The 18,869-nt window shown below is 41.4% G+C and overlaps 2 protein-coding genes across 5 annotated transcripts in view; one reads left to right on the top strand and one right to left on the bottom strand.

Moving 5' to 3' along the window:
* On the bottom strand, positions 1 to 5,606 carry B2M (beta-2-microglobulin). The gene is made up of 4 exons (XM_010965251.3): positions 5,449 to 5,606; positions 2,055 to 2,330; positions 1,496 to 1,523; positions 1 to 508 (listed from the first exon to the last, which is right to left on the bottom strand). The coding sequence occupies exons 1-3, from the start codon at positions 5,513 to 5,515 to the stop codon at positions 1,510 to 1,512; spliced, it is 357 nt and encodes a 118-aa protein (XP_010963553.1). The 5' UTR covers positions 5,516 to 5,606; the 3' UTR covers positions 1 to 508; positions 1,496 to 1,509.
* A 3,957-nt stretch (positions 5,607 to 9,563) lies between these two features.
* PATL2 (PAT1 homolog 2) overlaps positions 9,564 to 18,869 on the top strand; it is a 36,509-nt gene continuing 27,203 nt past the window's right edge. For 3 of the 4 annotated variants that reach the window (XM_074366034.1, XM_074366036.1, XM_074366033.1), the window contains exon 1: positions 9,566 to 9,708. The gene's annotated coding sequence lies outside the window, so the exon portion shown is untranslated. Of the gene's footprint in view, positions 9,709 to 18,869 lie in introns of all 4 variants that reach the window. The other variant, XM_074366035.1, reaches the window with a different exon arrangement.

The raw sequence follows: 18,869 nt of genomic DNA, 5'->3' as shown, positions 1-18,869 counted from the left end.
TTAAGCTTTAAGATTATTTTAATTGGTGAAAAAAATAAAATCAAATCAGCAAAGCCATGTCTCATAACAGATGTAAAAAGTTAATATGATTATATATGACAAACATCATCCACTATAACAAATTTCCAATAATTCTGACAATTATCTTTCTAAAACTTTCCAAAATTCTAAGCAAAATTACAAATTGGAGTTTTACTCTAAATATGCATAGCTATCTTTCCAGTTTTGTGTACCTAAGACACTGGAGACTTTATATTTGATGAAGATGTTGATGCTGAACATGAGAATTCTCTCCTTCTCACCTTTAAGCTGCCAGTGCCTCCACTACAGATACATGCCAAGAAGAATCAAATATGGAGACTTAGTGCACAAAGAAGAATTATAAAGAAGATGGTATTTGTGATAACAGCAATATAACTTCCAATTTATCTGCATAAAGCATATCATTATTAAAAAGAAAGAAAATAGAATTTGGAGTTACTTCAGTCCAACTGTGACATCTTCAAACCTGAAAAAAAGGGAAAAAGGGTTATTGGCAAATACATTTATTTTATTTGGATTGCACATAGCACCAGCAAACTTATCTAACTTGTGCTGTATAAATCACCATTAGTAAAAAAAAAAAAAAAAAAAAAAAAGTAGCTGCAGACAATTTACCAGATATATTAAAAAGACCATCTCCAATTAGTTTATCCCATTGGTTCTCCCACAACCTTAGAGGAAAGATGTTGGTATTAGAGTACAAATCCTGGCTCTACCATTTAGTAACTATATGACCTTGGGACAGTCACCCGAGCTCTCTTAAATTAATTACCCTGTCCTGGAATATAACAGATATTTGAATAGATTTTAGTGCCAATGAACCCTGTGGAGTAGAATTTCCCGGAAAAGCTGGATTTTCTGCCTCTGGACTCCAACTGAAGATGCAGAGAAGTCCAGTTCCTCCCTGATTCATGCTGCTAGAGCTCCTTGCAAGCTACATCTGTCATAGTATGTTTACACTGAGTTACAACAATCAGCTTCCATTTCTCTCCTCTATTGGACTGTGAGCTATAGAGGCAAATACACTGCCCACACACAAAGGAACGGTATGTCTACAGAGCCATGTCACTCCTCTCTTCTGGCTGAATAATAAAGCAACTGCCACGCAGAGGAAGGGACAGTTCACTTTTGAAGGCCCAGAGATGCCCAATGTAGAAATAGCAGAAAAAAGAGCAAACTCTTGCAGGTGCCATGGGTAACCGCTGCCTCCGTCCCGTCAGCCACACCTGCAGCTCCTCTGTCCTCCCTTTAGAGGGTCAGAGCCACACACCTTCCTCATGCCACTCCACAGAAGGAATGTGACCCCATGAGTTTCTTCTTTGCCTGCTGAATTGCTACCCTCATTAATGTCCTCCAGACAATGAGGGTGGTCATATTACAGCTGTCAGTATCAGTCCCCAGGATAGTGAAATTAAAGAGGATTTTCTTAAGGCTAGAAAGGCTAGAAACCCACCTCCATGCTGCTGCTTACTGGTCTCGATCTATAAAAAAGAAAAGGGAGAAAGAAGAAGAAAATCAGTAAGTTTTACCTTTAAATAAGGCAAGCAGAAGAGCCCTCCGTCCCTGCCCATGAATGTCTTGTTAAGAACAACCCGGTAGGACCTAACCTTGCCTGCTAGCCTCAGATCTTCCCCCAGCCAGAGAGTTCCACAGGAGTCCAGGATTGGACAGTGCTACCCTAACAAAGGCCTGTGCCTCCCTGGGACTCTCCTTGGTGCTAAGTATCCCTGAGGCTGTCAGGAAAGCCCAAGGAGGCCACAAGGGAAGAACAGTTCAGAGGGTGTGTGCATTTGTGCAAGTGCTGCTTCTGCTCCCTGCTCTTGCTGCAGGGAAAGCACTGTCTCAAGGACCATGCTGTGCAGAGGTCTCTCAGAAGGTGCCACCAATCAGAGCTTTACTAACATTCACTGATCCTCCTAGGATGCAGATATTTTTATATCAAAGCAGCTTTATTCTGTGGCTGTAATTCAGATACAACTGTCAGCAGCCAAGAAAAGCACTTGAACACTTACCCCACTTAACTATCTTGGGTTCCTGGAGAGTCACGTGATTCACGCGGCAGCTGTACTCATCTCTTGCGTTGGGCGTGAAGTTAGTGTGGACCAGGAGATAGAAAGACCAGTCCTTGCTGAAAGACAGGTCAGACTGCTCCGCTTTCATCTTCTGCCCGTTCTTCAGCAAATCAATTTCAATCTGTGGTGGGTGGAACCCAGACACATAGCAGTTCAAGAAATTTGGCTTCTCATTCTCCGCTGGGTGACGGGAGTAAACCTGAATCTTCGGAGTACCTGAGGAGTGTCAGGGAAAGAGAGATGAAACTGCAGAGTACTTCACTTGGGGCTGCCTTGCTCTAAAGCCAGATCGGGCACCAAGCATTTAAAGCTGATCATCTATTTCTCCCAGTTCCATTTCAAATTGGGCCCAGTGAGCTTCCACTTTTCCAAAAGGCAGCCTCGATTTTGAGGGATAAACCATGACTTAGTATCTTGCCCACATAATTTCCCTACACATGCCTTTGGGCTTTTCCTAGCAGATGTCTAGTGGGATCTTTTTCTGTCACTGGACATTGTGCTGAATCTTTAAGAAGCTTTCTCTGGAGGCTCTCAAGAACTTTTCATGGCTTCTCAGCCCCCACAGAATTCTTTATCACACATGAGTTTACATGATTTGGCTCCACTCTACTTGTCAAGCTGCATTTCTCACTTCTCACAGCTTCCATAATAACCATATCAAACAACTCACATTATTGTACCCCGTTCCAGCCCCATCCATTTTTTTTTTTTATGTTTACGCCTTTCTATTTTTGGCTCCTGCCTAGATCCACACCCATCAGACCTCTCAATATGTATTAAGTACCTCGTGCAGTGCCTGGCACACAGCATTTCTCTGCAAGTGTACGGTACTATTATTATTACCTCCTTGTTCAGAGACCTGAGAGTCAATTCAAAGTACGTTCCTACAAAACACAGCCTCTTTATCCTGCCCCGAGTTTATACACCAAACCCCTATCCGATTGTGTACCTCATTTCATGAGCTCAAAAACAAAGACACAAAACTGAAAAGTCTACAGAAGATGGCAGATACCTTAAATGAAGTAGTTGGGCTGGGTAAGATAAGAGGGAAGAGTGAGGACTGTGGCAAATGGGAGACAACTTACTCTCCATTAGGACCAAGGGGAGTAGTGCATGTGAGAATGGGATTCCTATTTCTAATTAGCGCTCTCACATGATTGCCATAATCTGCCAGGTTGAGAGTACACATAATGCTACAGAACAGTGGCTTCCAAAATGGGATGCATGACTAGACCATCCTCAGGGATGTGGAAAGAAAATGTTATAAGCTGTATTTCTGTATTTTTCTTCCAAAGTGAAGATAAGTGTTACTGCTACTAAATATACATACTGACTTGTGTATAATCCACCTTTAAATAGAAACACCTTCAAGGTACATGGTTATAAAGGGCAGCTCCTCCTCCATGTCTGGGAGGTGGTGGGGTTAGGAGGAGTACCAGGCCACTCTGACCAGATACATCTGTGTAGAAACATCCTATCATCAAAGGAAAGGTCACCAGCCCCACCAGTAGCTAGGCTGGAAATGCCACGAAGCCCTGATATTTTTTCATAGTAGAAGTGACGATAAATCAGAAACCTCTTAGCATTTGAGCTTCTAATAATCAGAACATAATAAATGCTACAGTAAAGAAAGCAGAGTTTCATCCCACTTGGTATTCTCTCATTGAGGCAGCCAGGCAGGTTTTTGCAAGAACATCACAATAATCTCTTCCAACAGGAGGAGTACCAGTCAGTCCTGGATTTGAATCTGGGTTCAGTCACTTTCTGGCCTTGTGTTTTGGGGAGAGTGATTTGAGCATCTGTAGCTTAAATGAAAAATTAATTTATGCCCAGAGTGAAACAAACAAAATCCACAAACAGAGCAGAAAATAAGACCTACAGAAGCAATCGCCATTATCTATTTTTTGCATATCTTCCAGAAATGGTCTTGTGTATCTTCCAGACATGTATTACTTTGGAAAATTTCAAATTAAGATAGTTTTTAATGTCGGCTTGTAACTTTTCAAAAGAAGTTTGTAGTCACCACCAAATATCGATAATAGTGATGATACATTATGCTTTATTTTGTAAATAAATTTTAAATACGTTTTTCTCATGATCAAAAAAAGCCCCCAAAAAGCCTGTTTCACAGAGGCTTTTGTGAGAGAAAAGAATGAGAGGGTCCAGTATATTGCCGGGTATTTAAAACATGCTCAAGATCCACAGTGTCCACAACAGACAGCGTAGGTAACCATGTTAATTAGTCATCTCTAGTTTACAACCTTTCTGAGTGATAAACCTTCTCTTACTCAAAACTGAAAGTAGAGACTCAGTTCATCTTGGAAAGAACCAGGCAAGGAGCCAAAGAGGAAGGCCTCTGTGAAGAAAAGGCAACAGGGGCCCATGACCACCCAGCTTGCTCCCAAGAATCTCACCCCAGAAGGTAGGGACGCGGTTCTGAAAAACGGACAGATTAGAGGCAAAGAGCGCACACCTCCTCCAAACTCTCTGGTCAGGCTCCATTGTCTGCCATTTACCCCCTGTGTGATGTTACTTCAACTCTTCGTGCCTCAGTTTCCTCATCTGTGACATGCTATTAATAAGGCATCGTGTTTACAATCTAGACGCATTTCGCAGTTAAATGACAGCACATAGCGTCCCCCCGCACACAGCGTCAACCGGTAGCTCTTATGATTATTATTAAAAGTGACTTGTAATGGGAACAAGAGAATTAACAATGTGAAGCGCTTTGTAGACACCTCAAGGCATTCCACAAATGTCAAGTGGGGATTCCTCGCTGTGGTTTGTGCCCACCTGAAGGAAAGCGCGGAGAGGAAGGCGAACCTGGCGGGCGCCTGGAGGAAGCTCGAGGCCCTCAGGCTCCCAGCGGACTTATATACTCTGCCGGAGCCTCTCTAAAAGCCCAGGAGTTGTCTCCACGCGTTCACAGCCCCTAATCCGGCCCTTTGAGACTCGCCTGTCTGCCCTCAGCTCCAGCTGCGCCTGGAGCCAGAGGTCCCGAGGACAAGCGGAAGGGAACCCCTCCCCCACCTCGATTGCTCTGAAGCGTGTCAACACCCCGAAACTCTGTCTCGATCCGCGAAGCGCGAGCGTGCCAGAGGTCCCCTTCCCATCCCAGAGCAGCTGGCCTCCCGGCCTCTCACCCCGTCCCCACTCCTCGCCCAGCCAACCGCTTCCCCATCCCAAGACAAGCCCAGGGACTAGCGTACCAAGCCAGGAAGGAAACTTTGGGGAGAGGAACCGAGGTGTACAGAGTTAGTGCCAAGAGTGCCAAATGGGTCGGGCGGGACCCGATGGGCTGATCGAAGAGGGAAGAGGAGGAGGCGAAACTCACGCTGGATGGCGTCCAGGCTGGACAGCGAGAGCAGTCCGAGCAGGACCAAGGGCACCACGCGAGCCATCGCTACTGTAGCAGCGCGGGCGATGGAGTGAGCGCAGGGCTCCGCGCTCGCATTTATATTGCGCGTTCTCGCCGCCAATCAGAACCCTGCCCGCGCAGCAGTCACCGGTCTCCTAGCGAGCGATGCCAGAGCAGGTTAGAAAGAGGGACTAACCCATTTTCAGTTTCATTTTCGTATTAGTCTCGTGATGCTTGGGAGTGAATGTGTTGGAGCTGGTGGATTTGCTGTCTGTACATCGACGCCCCCAGTTCTGGGGTGCGCGCCCGAGCTCGGGACGCAGGCCGCCCGTCCTAGAACGTCAGCCAGCACTCTCGCTTTTTAACAGCACTCTGGGACTAGCTGACCATGCCCTAGCTAGTTAGGAGCCTAGAACCTGCGGTTTTCAATCAGGGAAACTGAAGCTCAGGAAGGTTAACAGGACAGAGATTGAACAGTGCTGGGCATACTGAGAACTCGGGTTCACAATTGCAGCCTGGGAACAGCCTGTAGGTTTCTAGATTGTTTGGGCAAGAAAAAAATATTCCAGGAACCTTTATGCCTCTGAGGACGGCTCAGAGAACTGTCCAAAATGAAGGAGGACTTTTTGCTCCCTGAATCTGTTCAGGGGAAAGTTCCGTTTTGGAAAGCCCTGTGCCAAGAAAGTCAGCCCTGTATCTTACCGCTGTTGTTTAGGTAACTTGTGTTTCGTTGATTTGTGGGGAAACGCCCGCTGAGTATAAAAGCAGTAAATGCTTAGAGCATTAACGTTTACAGACCCCTTGAGGGACATCATTCTCTGCGAGTTACCACGCTAGAATGGTGGTGGGCACGAAGTGGGTATTCAATAAACTGCATGAAAGAAGGAACGAGTGAACGGACAAACGTTCGCACATGCGAGCGAATACGTGAATAAACTCTAGGAGGTAGAAATTGCCCCATTCATTTTTATGGACGAGAAAGCAAAGACTCTGGCCTGATTCCGCTGTCATTCTTGGAATGACAGTTGGAAGATAAAGGGCTCTGCAGTTTCAGTGGGAATTTGAGTTGCATCTGCCTTGGGCCCAGCCAAAGATGTTAAACCTACGGACTCTAAGACCTTATAAATGTTAGAGAGACTCGTTAAGAAAACCTACACTCAAGAGATACCTTAAGAAAAAAAAAACCCACAAAAACAAACAAACAAAACCCACTGCTTTAAAAAAAAAAAAAAAAAAAGATGCTACCATCACATGGTGGCTAAGTCCACGGTCTTTTGAAAGGAACAGCCAGTAGAGGAAGTGAACCATGGAGGCGAGGAGGAGCAGAAATAATGGAAATCACCTCGGTTTGCAGTAAGGAAGTTGGGTTGTGCTTCCCTAAAGAACACAACAAATGTCATCTGGATTCCTTTTACATATTTTAGACAATTTAATAATCCCTATTGTGGGGGCTGCATCTAAACTAGAGAAAGCAGATACTCTAAACAGGCTTAATGAAAGGAAATAATGCAGAGAGAGCCCCAAGAAGTTCCTAGCACATAGTGAGTGCTCCGTAATGTTTAACAAGTGTACTATGATTACTGATGTTATTTACCTAGTTTTTCTATCAGCTCTGTCTGTAACTCTCTTGAAATGAAAGAATAATTGCTAGGCATAAAGTTATGAGTAAAGACACTCCTGCCTCTCCCTTTTGTTTGCTTGTGGTTAACTCATTTAAGGCTCTTCAGGCCTGGAATGTTGGTGTTGAATTGTTTTTCTGGTGCTCTAGGAATATAGGAAGAGACAGAGCTAGTGGTCACAGACAAACGCTGTAGTACTAAAATTTTTTAAAGATAGGATCTGACCTATTCACTTAGAAAATCAATTTTAAAAACATTTTTAAAAAATAGTGAAGAAAGAAGTATATTTTTCAGTTTTTTTGTGTTTAGGGAATTTCCGTGTTTTTCCTGGATTTCCATTTATGATGTGTCTTGAATAGTGAAGGTGAAAATGAGATATAAAAGAAAAGGAGATCACTGTTTGCCTAGTAGGGCAAACTGCTGGAAATCTACAAACATGGCAGTTTTAGTGTTATCTCCCAGTAGTGGGATGGGCAGATAGTTTTGTTTTGGTTTTTTTTTGTTTTGTTTTGTTTTGTTTTGCTTAATGATTTTTCTAAAAAAAATTTTTTACAATGAATGTTTACTCAAAATATTTTCCAGAATGTGGAAGAAACTCAACTTCATACCCTCCTGTCAAGAATGTAAAAAGGTACAACTACTTTGGAAAAGAATTTGAGAGGTTTTTTAAAGTTAAATATACACTGGCCATATGACCCAACCACTCCGCTCTAGCTATTTACCCAAGAGAAAAGAGAAAATGACAGTGTACAATTCTGTACAAAGACCTGTAGACAAATGTTCAAAGCAGGTTGATTGGTAGCAGCCAGAAACTAGAATCAACCCAAACTTCCATCAACAGGTAAATGAACACATTGTGGTAGCTTTCCATTCAATGGAATAATATCAACAATAAATAAGAAATTAACTATTGATACAATGACATGGATGAAATCATTAGGCTGAGAAAAAAGAAGCAGGACAAAAAAGAGGGTATGCTGTACAATTATTTTTATTTAAAACTCTGGAAATGGCAGGCTAATTTATGTAACAGAAGCAGATGGTTGGTTTCCAGGCAGTGGAAGGGGCCAGGAGCATAAGGAAACTTGGAGGGTGATGGATATGTCCGTTATCTTGAGTACAGTGATGGTTTCTCCAGTGTATACATGTAGTAGAACTTGTTAAGTTGCATACTTTAAATGTAGTTTATGGTGTGTCAATAATGTCTCAATAAAGCTCCTTTAAAAAAAATAATAACCTAAGGGGAGGGTATAGCTCAGGGGTAGAGTGCATGCTTAAGCATGCACAAGATTCTGGGTTCCCTAGTACCTCCACTAAAATTTTTTAAAATAATTGATTAATTTAAAAATACATAAACAAACCTAATTAACCCCCCCCAAAGAACAACAATAAACAAAAATACCTAAAAGCACAAGTACCTGTATCTTTATCAGGCAAAAGAAGAATGAAGTCCTTGAACAGAAAGATAAAGAAGGATATTGAAGTGGGAGAAAATATGAAGACTTTAAAGCTCAGGTGAGTTGGGTTCCACCTCAGCGGATCTCACGCAGCAATTTTCTGAGATGGGTTCATCAAACAGCTGGAAAATCCAGGTCCAGTGGAAAGAGAGGAACAAGCATGGGTAGGACATTTGTGCCAGAGCTCTTTGAAATGTTATGCCATCAGCAACATCAGCAACACCTCGGAGCTCTTAGAAATGCAGACTCTTGGGCCCACCGCAGACCAGAGGCTGCACTCTAAACAACCCAGGTGATTTACATACATGTTAAAGTTTGTGTAGCTGCTGACCCAAATTATACTACAATCCAGAAGGTAGGTCTTTCTTTTACAGATAAGGAGACAATTTCAGAGAGGTAAGGTACTTGTCCACATTTCTACTGAGCTGAGATTGAGATGCTGGACATTTGATTTGAAAAGCCTTATAATGTCCACTAGAAAATCACTTCTGAGAAGAGGTTCATGGGAAGGGGTTCACTGGGTGGCTTGGATCAGGACAAGAATTAAAAGCATTTGAGAAGGTGCAGGGAAGCAGGAACCAGCACCACCATGTGTAGTAGTATTCTTTTATAGTCATGTTTATTTTTTTTTCTGCCCATAAAGTAATATATGCACATGATAGAAAACTGGAACAATCTAAAAACTATAAAGAAAAAAACTAAAACCATGGTGATCCTACAATCCAGGGAGAACTCTCGTAAAATGGTTTAATTTGTGGAGTTTGAAGATGGTTGCTTGCTTAGAAGTCTATCTTGGTTGGATCTGTTTGGAGCCTGGAAATCCTCAGTCTTTTGTGTTAAATACCATTAAATTCAGCCAGTATCAGTTGAGTGCAGGCTTTGTGGCAAATGTGCTGTAAGGCCAAAGCAGAAGTAGACGCCAGATGACCCACAAAGAGATTCCAAAGAGATTCCAATCCGGAGTTAAAAATCAGCCCAATAATTAATTAATTACCACCTAAGTTGTTCATGCTAACTGACTTCTCAGATTTGTGCTGTTACATAACAGGCAACAGACCCAAAGGAAATGGGACAAAGAAGGGCTAGTTGTTTTGTTTCCTGATAGTTACTAAGTCAGACACCATGTAAAGGAAGAAAACACCCCACAAGATCCCGATAAGGTAAGTACTGTTATCACTAACTGAGGGAGAATATGTGGGAAGACTAAAATTTGAGAGCGTTGCAATATCTGGTTGGTGGGGAATCTCTGCCTCACAGACATGTGTGTAACTACCAGCCTTTTCCAATTGCTTTTATTGGGAAATTGTACAGACTTGGTATAAAAACATCAAGTAGTACAGAACTTCAAAATCCTAATGTCTTTCCAGTCCTCTTCCCAGTAGTAACCATAGTGTTTCAACTACTTTAAAAAAAAATTATGAGTCCAATACTTGAATGTATGTCTGTAGTTAAAATGCAAAAATTATAAGTCTACAGAGTGACAGTAAAGTTCCCCTCCTGTGTCTCCTCCCATCTCTCTTCTCCCCTGGGAAACCATTGTTAAGCTTTCCTGCCTTTCCCTTCATGGGTATATATTGTATATAGTTTGGAAAGTGAAGAATTTTTAAATTATAGCCACAAAAATTATAATTATCTGTCTAGAACTCAGCACCCACTAAAAGCGTAAAAGGAATTAGAGGTAGCAGCAGTCCTCAGCTTAGATGGAGAGAGGAGTTAGGTAAATGCTGATACCAAGATTTCCTGACAGCGTGGGGGCAACAGGACACTCTAGGAGCATAAGGATTGGGCACTGTCTTTGGGGAATACTACACCCAGTGACAAAGTTACTGGCACAGCCTCCCTTCATGGGTATTTTTCCCTCACAGGTCCTTGGGTCTGCATCTCAGAACCTACCTAAAACTACAGAATTCTAACTTTGATTTTCTGTCCTACCTTGGATTCTATGCAACACTATCAAAAATTGACTTTCCTTCAAATACCCTTTATCCCTTTTTGCAAGTTCCTCTAAGCCCCACCTTCCCAGTTTCCAGCTTGCTTTGCTGACGCTTGCCTCTGGCCAGTTAGAGTGTGTGGTCATTCTGGCTGTCCCCTGCTATGCTGAACCTGCATCAGATCCTTTCCTCTCTATTCTCTGGTGTCCTAAACCTTTCTAAACTCTTCTCCTTAAAGAGGCCTGTGAGGAAACCAGGAAGAATTGTTTAGTAAAGAATCAGAAATTTAAAACAAAATAAACAACACGGAAATGTGAGGAGATATATATATATATATATATATATATATATATATATAGGAGCCACCAAACACATAGCAGGGGCAGTCAAGGTTCAAAGGAGGTAACCAGTAAATAGGTTAGTGAGTTTGTGATAATTTTTCCTTATTTCTTTACTTTTTATCATTGTTGTTATTGTTTTAGCTGTAGATCAACTTGCCACAAATGAGTCTGCTTATCATTTGTCAAATTAGCCAAAAATCTACTTACCTAATGACCAATGACAGCAAAATGTGAGGTGGGACCTCCCCCTCTGCCCATCCTATGCCCTGAGGGTGTGAGTGGGTGAGGTGGGCTCCACCATCTCCTCTCAGAAGCCAGGACATGACAGGTGGGAGGTGGCTCAAAGAGCATTCATTCAGCATTTACTGGCAACAAGGGAGTTTCCACAAATTGAAGGTCATTCAAACAGTACATGTTTACTGAACTTGCTTATTTCCATTTCATAATATATCATAGATATTTTCCATGTCCTTATAGACAAACTGCCTACTTATCATTAACAATATTAGACTTCTCTCCATATCATACCTTGTAGTAGGGAGAATAATGACTCTCCCCACCCATAAAAGATGTTCATAGCCTATTCCCTGGAACCTATGAATATATAACCTTACATGGCCTAAAGAACTTTCCAGGTGTGATTAAGGTTAAGGACGTTGAGATCCAGAGTTTATCAGAGATGACTGGGGTCAGCCCAGTGTAATCACATAGATCCTTAAAAGCAGAGAACTTTCCTTGACAGAGGTCACAGAGATGCAGTGTGCTGGCTTTGGAGATGAAGAAGGGGCCATGAGTCAAGGAATGTGGGCAACTTCTAAAGCTGGAAAAGGCAATGATATGAATTTCCCCATAGTCTCCAGAAAGGAAAGCAGCCCTGCCTTAATTTTAAGCCCAAGAGACTTGTGTTGAACTTCTGACCTACAGAACTGTAGGATGATAAATTGTATTGTTTTAAATCATTAGGTTTGCGGTAATTTGTAACAGCAGCAAGAAAAAAAATCCCATTTGTGCTGTTCCAGAATCATATACATTTGGGCCCTGGTTGCTAGGAGCCTAGCTCAGTATAAATGTTTGCCTTTTCATTGTTGGCTTTACCTGTTGGTTAACCCATATCTCACCACACGGCATATTTTGTGTGCTCTCATGTGTGAGGCAGAATTATCATCAGCTCAAAAGCCTAGGGGATAGGTGTTTTGCTGAAGCCTGACTGGGTCAGGAGCCTTGGTCCTTCCCCTCCTGTCACTGCTCCAGCTGTGCTAGGTCAGCCCCAGTGACATGGGCCTAGCTGGCACTGCCATTTCTGAACTATTTCTCCGGTACCATGGACCCAATGGGCCAAACCATTCCTGCTCTACTTGCCAATGCCAGTGTTGAACAGGGAATGAGAGTAAGAAGAGGAACCCTTTACTCCCCAAGACAAAGGTTCCCCAAAACTTTGGCTTCTTTCTTCTTAGCCTGGCCCAGCCTATCCATTAGTGCTCACAACAATCAGTCAGGTTCAGAAAACCTCTACTGTCTTCTTGCTAGATGCTGGTCATGGGGCTGGTCTGGGGAAAATTCTTTCCTCATGGAGACGGGCTTATATACCTCTAACAGATTATGATTACAAGAAAGCAACCTATTTCCAGGAAAGAGCCTGTAAAGGACTTTGGTGCCAAGAAAAAGAATGTGGACTTTTAACCTTTAGACTATGATGCTGATGCTAGCAGAGCTTGGGTTTTGTTTTTGTTTTTTCCTTGTGGTTTTCTTTTGGGAATTTTTTGTTTGATATTTTAAGAAGCTTTTCCATTTAGCTTAATTTTTTTCTAATTATAAAATTCATACCAATTATGAAAAGTTCACACAATATAGGTAAGAATAAAGATAAAAATTTAAATTGCCTATTATCCTACCAACCAAAAATAACCACTGCTAATGAACTGATGTTTGTTCCCAGACTTGTCTATTCATGTACAAATATAAATATGGATGTAAATATTTTAAAAGATGTAATCATTCCCAAATGTTTCTTTGCAAACAGCTCTTGTTGTTGTTGTTGAGGGGGTAGGTAATTAGACAAACAGTTTTTTATTTAATGAGGTGTCATAGGCAGTATATTTCTATAATAAAAGAGATCTGTGTAGTTTTTCATACTTCATAATATTTCATTATATGAATATTTCATACTTTTACCCAATCCAGTACTGGAGACATTTCCACTTTTCCTCTATTATACTTCATCCTACTCACCATGAAAATGCCGTCTGAAGTCTTTATACCAGGTTACACTCCACCACTAAATAAGAGAGGGTGTTCATCTCCCCCCACCCTCCCCCAAGCTGGTTATCATCATGGAAAAATTTTACCTCCTTGTTTTAATTTGTATTTTTAAAGGCAGTTATGTTGAGCAGTTTTTCATGTTTACTTTTGTTATCTGTGCTTCTTGTTCTGTGAATTTCCTGTTCATAGTCTGTCAGCCAAAGTCTCTAGTCACTGGGGACAGAACACAGCCTGATGTAGCAGAGGAGTTTATTTTTAAAATATTGCTATGCAAAATGTTATCAACTGCTAAGTGAAGGATACATAGAAGTTAATTTTATCATTCTCTCAACTTTGTATAGGATTAAAAATTTTCAAAATGGGGGGAGGGTATAGCTCAGTGGTAGAGCACATGCCTAGCCTGCACGAGATCATGGGTTCCATCCCATTACGTCAGTTAAGTAAAAAATAAAAATAATAAATAAATGAATAATACTCATATGTAGAATCTTTAAAAAAGACAAATGAACTTATTTACAAAACAGAAACAGACTCACAGACACAGACTATAAACTTATGGTTATGGGGAGCAGGGAGGAGGTAGAAAGGGGTAAATTGGAAGTTCGAGATTTGCAGATACTAATATATATATATATATAGGAGATAAACAAGTTCATGTTGTACAGCACATTGAACTATATTCAATATGTTGTAGTAACTTATGGTGAAGAAGAATATGAAAACAAATATATGTATGTTCATATATAACTGAAGCATTAAGCTGTACACCAGAAATTGACACAACATTGTAAACTGACTATACTTCAATAAATATATGTATATATACAAAACAAGAGAGAAGATATTAAAGCTGCTGCATAAATTCTCCCAAGTATAGCACTGGCCTAGAGGCCCATTGACAATAGTGCTATCTCTGTACTTTAAGCTGCTGATGGTCTTCATGCCATCAGCTAACTCTGGTTTTGGAGAGCATGGGTAGGCCCACCCTGCCACCCTCAGGTGAGGGGCTTAGAGAACAAAGTACTAAGGGAACAGCTGATCATCTTCAGGCACAATAAACCAAGGCAAACCCACAAGCACAGATGTGAGTGTACTCTGGAGGTTTGCAGAGATAAGACCCTGAGAAGTATTGAGCCCCATAGCTACTTGGCTTAGGAAAGACCTCCTAGAACAAGTATCAAAGGACCAGGGTTAGAGATGATGGACTCCATCCAGTGGTGACAGGCCTGGTGGGTAACCTGACCAGGAAGGGGCCAGAGGCAGGTCAGCAAGGAAGGAGGATGAAGGTGAAGTTGTCCAGGAGCCCGAAAGAGGTGCTTACTGACCTCCTTGCAGGCCCTACAAATGTTATTCAAACCTCTGGGCAAATGTATCAGTCACCTGACCTTCCACGAACTCCTCCAAGGGCTTCAGGGACTCGTCCTGCTACCACCTGGCTCCTCGGAGCGGCCAGTCACTGTGGTGCTTCAGAATCAGGTAGCACAACTGAGAGGCTCTTCTCTTTCCACAGCTGGCCTCCAGGTGCTTTCGCTGGCAAGAACATGTCAAGGAATGTTCTCTTTCCTTCCTGCACTGCTTCTTTAGTGAGCACCAGGACCACCTGGAGAGCCTGTTGAACACCAGTACCATGCCCCCACCCCTAGAGGGGCTCACTCAGTGGACCAGGGTGGGCCCCCTGCTCTGCTCTTCACATAAGCTCCCTGATGATGGTGCTGGTGTCACCTCTAGAGCAGAAATCATCAATTTTTTGATAGTGAATCCCTTTCCTTAAAAAAAAAATTCTGAAACCACAACACCTATGAGTTTATCTGTAAATCATGTACATGGAACACTATACTGATATATGAGGTACATAATAAATACGAGACTCGGCTCTAGATGTGAAAGGTCTGCTATCTTCTCATATCCTCGTGGATAATGACCATTTGCTTAGGTGATTGTGAACAATAACCGTCTAGAGTTGGATTAAGTGCTGTTTCCCTTTTCTTTTACCTGCTTGTGTGATGTTAACAGAATAAAATTTACCAACTGTAAACCTGTGACCATTGAGTTTGATATAATATCCTTTTGTTTTATAGGTATTTCCTTATTATCTCTGAGAATTCTGTCATTTCATAGTAACACATCGTTATTGTTCATCAACAAATATATCATCCTACATGTTATATTTCCTGAAAGAGATGCTGAGATTAGGTTACTCAACTGTTTCACATTACCCTTGCCTGCACAGGCAGTGGACAGGATTATTGACACGCAGCTCTGCAGAGGAATTCTTTTTGTGCTGAGTAGTGTAGGCAGGATCTGTGTCCTTGGATGTAAAGATGTTGATTGAGAGGGAGGAGAATACCAAAAAGATGAGACTTTTTAGGCTTCTAGCTATAAGGACTGGAGTATAGGCAGAATGGTCAGTTTTTCAGTAAAACGTTCAGGGAAAAATACATTCATGAACTTAATCAGCTATTTTCCTACATGTACATATTTACCATGTGTTAGACTTGCTTCTTATGTGGCACAGGGTGACTGCCTTAGGGATCACTTTTCTCTTAAAGGACTTTGACAACGTATTTAACCTAATTTTGTCTAACTGAGAAGATTTCATCAGGTGTTTGCCTTGGAGGGCCCACACTTGCGGCTTTCTAAGTAAAACTGAGTGCTCTTTGTGTTCCTTTTTGACTTAGAGCTTCTACTTACTTCTGACTTTTTTTTATGTTTGAGAGGAATAGGTGTGTATGTGAGTGTGCACACAAAAATACAGCAGCCTGTTCATCGCAACTTGCTTATTTTTTGTTGTTTTGTTTTGCTTTTTGGGAGTGGAGAGGAAGTAATTAGGTTCATTCATTTATTTACTTTATTTTAGTGGAGGTACTGGGGATTGAACCCAAGACCTCGTGCATGCACTCTACCACTAAGCTATATCCTCCACCCCAAAATTGCTTGTTTAAAAAATAAAGCAGTCTACATTTATGACTTTCAGTTTTTAGGGCCATTGCAAACCATTATTACTTTTGGTTCTAACTTAACATTAATGAAATAAACAAATCCTTGAGTAACTGGTATGCACTTTGATGGGTTTATTGCTTATTATTTGGATCACCAAAAAAATGGTTAATTTCATCTTCACATATCAGCCAGAACTTATTCCTGTAATTTTTTCCTTTGTTTTAAATGTCCTTTTCACCTTTTTTTTTTTTAAGCAGGGTACATAACACATTTTCAGATTGTGTGCTTGTGTATCAGTGGGCCATGTTTGCTGACTAAAGCATACCCTGTATGTGTAGAGTTACCTCCTAGTCATCTTCCTTGGAAAACGATTTGACAGGTCAGAAGGGAGAAAAGACTACTCAGCTACTCTGATCCTTGAGTGTAGGGTTCTATTCCTCTGGTTGTTTTTGCAACACCTCAGGATAACTCTGAGGAGAGCAGCAGGCACATTCCTTTGAACAAATTTCATTGAACTGAGCCCCTGTAACATCAGCCAATGAAAAGGTTCTGTTCTGTTCCAGGCAGTGAATTTAGGGATCTGTCCTGTCAACTAAATAAAGTGATCTCTATTTGTTGATTATTTTAAATGAATGCTCTTTGAATAGTATAACTTGTCTGGAGTTGACTGCATGTTTTATTTTCTAAGTGTGCTCTGAAATATAAAAGTGTTTTTATCTTTCCTGCCTCCTGACCCTGGTTCTTCTTTCCCTGGATACAGAATGACAGCACCCCCTTTTCATTTTATCAAATCCTGTTCATCCTTTGAGATCTATCTCTTTCATGAAGCCTTTCCTTATTAAATCTCTTCTAGTTGTAAATTTATACTTATCTTTATTTTCCTCCTCTTTGAACTTGTGTAGCACTTCTGCTTTGCACTACAGTTTAGCATTTAATTATATAGTCTTGTATTATTTCTCTAATTTTTTGTGTGTGTTTCCTGCAGAATCTGTAAGCCCCATGCAAGTTCCTCGTAGTTTGTTTGTTCAGTTTACCACTGTGAGTTTTCCTTCCAATTCAACTTCCCAGTCTATTCCCATAGTCATATACAGGGCTTTGTCATTATATGAAACTGCTCCTCTCCTGAATCACTATTCTACACAACCCACTCTGACCACAGTTTGCTTACTCAAGTACCCACACTTCTGTCATCTAAACTTAATGGAATTTCCAATTTCTTGACTTTACAAGTGAAGAGAGGGGTCCCTTCTTTCTTCACATCCCTCCTTTTGCAGCATAGATGCTGTGACACATCATTTTAGTTACTTTCTTGAATGAACTCTAACTCCTGCTCCTGCCCTATGGTACCACTTGGTCTGACAAATCATTTTTTTATTTTTACCTGCCTTTTTAGTCCCTGCACCCAAGTAACTGAGCACTTGTGAGAAAACTGCAAAGGGAAATGAATAGCACTATAAGTTCACACTCACTACTTTCAGTGGTCTCTCGTGTTGCCTGGAGATTTTGCAATGATTTTTCATGAGTCCGTTCTTTACAACAGTGTTTTTAAACCTCCATTTTCCTCAAATCTCTATTTATCTCTTTCTCCCCAGCTGTTCTTGGATGATTTTACCTCCTACTTTATAAATGAAGTAGAACCATCTAATGGGAGCTCGTTCAGTTTCTCACCTTAAATTTGCAAACCTACTTTCCTGACTCATCTTCTCCAGCTTCCCTGCTGTTACAGTGTGTGCTCTGGATCCCATTCCTTCCCTCCTTCTCAGGGACTGGTCTCCCTTTCCTCTCTCGTCTACATCTCCAACCTCTTTTAAGTATTAGATCCGCATCCAGTTAATCACCAGGTCCAAGCCATTCTACCTCCTCAGTGTTTCTTGTATTGTCCACTTAACTCCGCTGTCATCACTGTGATCCATGCCGCTTTCATCACTTACCTGAACTAGCTTAACAGCCTCGAACTTGGTCTCACATGTCTGTTCTTCTCTCCTCACATCCATCTTCTGTGGGGCAGCCAGAAGGGTGATGCTAGAATGCACATCTTATCGGACTATAGCCAAGTATGAAGTCTGGGGACAGGATCTGTATCTTGTTGGTGGAGGAACTTCCTTCTCTATGGGTCATCTTTCTTTATTGTCACCTTCCCTTCTTTAACTTCTTTTCATCATCTCCTTGACAAATGAATATCAACCTGTTACCTTCAAATTGTCAAAAGGATTAATAGTTCATAATTTAACTAAGTGCTCAGGGGGGTTACGTGCTCCCCTTTCTCCTGCCATCTACTCTTCTGCTTCTAATCAGATGGCTTCTGTGCTTAAACCATAATTTATCTTCCTTCCCACTGGCACACTCCCCTGACCACCACCACCATATAAAAGCTGAAACTCCATAAAGCCCACCCCCAACTGTCTCTGCTAACTTCTCCAGCCTCATCTCACACTGCCACGTTTCTCATTCCCTGTGTTTTGGCCATCCCAGTCTTCTTTGTGCTTCTGAAAAGTGACAGCCCTATTTCCACATGCACTCTCCATCTATGCCTGCATTCATACTTTGCTTTTCTAGTCCTTACTCATTCTCCTTGTCTCAAGCTAAGTCTTAAACTTTGTGTTGGTGGTATGTGGGTAATTAAGAACCTGGGGTTTATGGTCAGGTAGACAGAAACAGCTGGTCTGTTTCTGTGAGTCTTAGTTTCCATATCTGCAAAAGCGGCTTACATTTACCTCAGGAGGTTGTTGAAAGGCTCAGATAAGTTAGTTTATATAAAGTTTTCAGCATAACATCTGCATTATAGTAATACAATAAATGGTCTTATCTCTTTATAAAGCTAACTGCCTTAAGATTCAGATTATTTTTAAT

The sequence above is a fragment of the Camelus bactrianus genome, chromosome 6 (assembly GCF_048773025.1).
Source record: "Camelus bactrianus isolate YW-2024 breed Bactrian camel chromosome 6, ASM4877302v1, whole genome shotgun sequence".
Classification (NCBI taxonomy): domain Eukaryota; kingdom Metazoa; phylum Chordata; class Mammalia; order Artiodactyla; family Camelidae; genus Camelus; species Camelus bactrianus.
The sequence above is the reverse complement of the archived record's forward strand: the minus strand, read 5'-3'. Positions and strand labels throughout refer to the sequence as shown.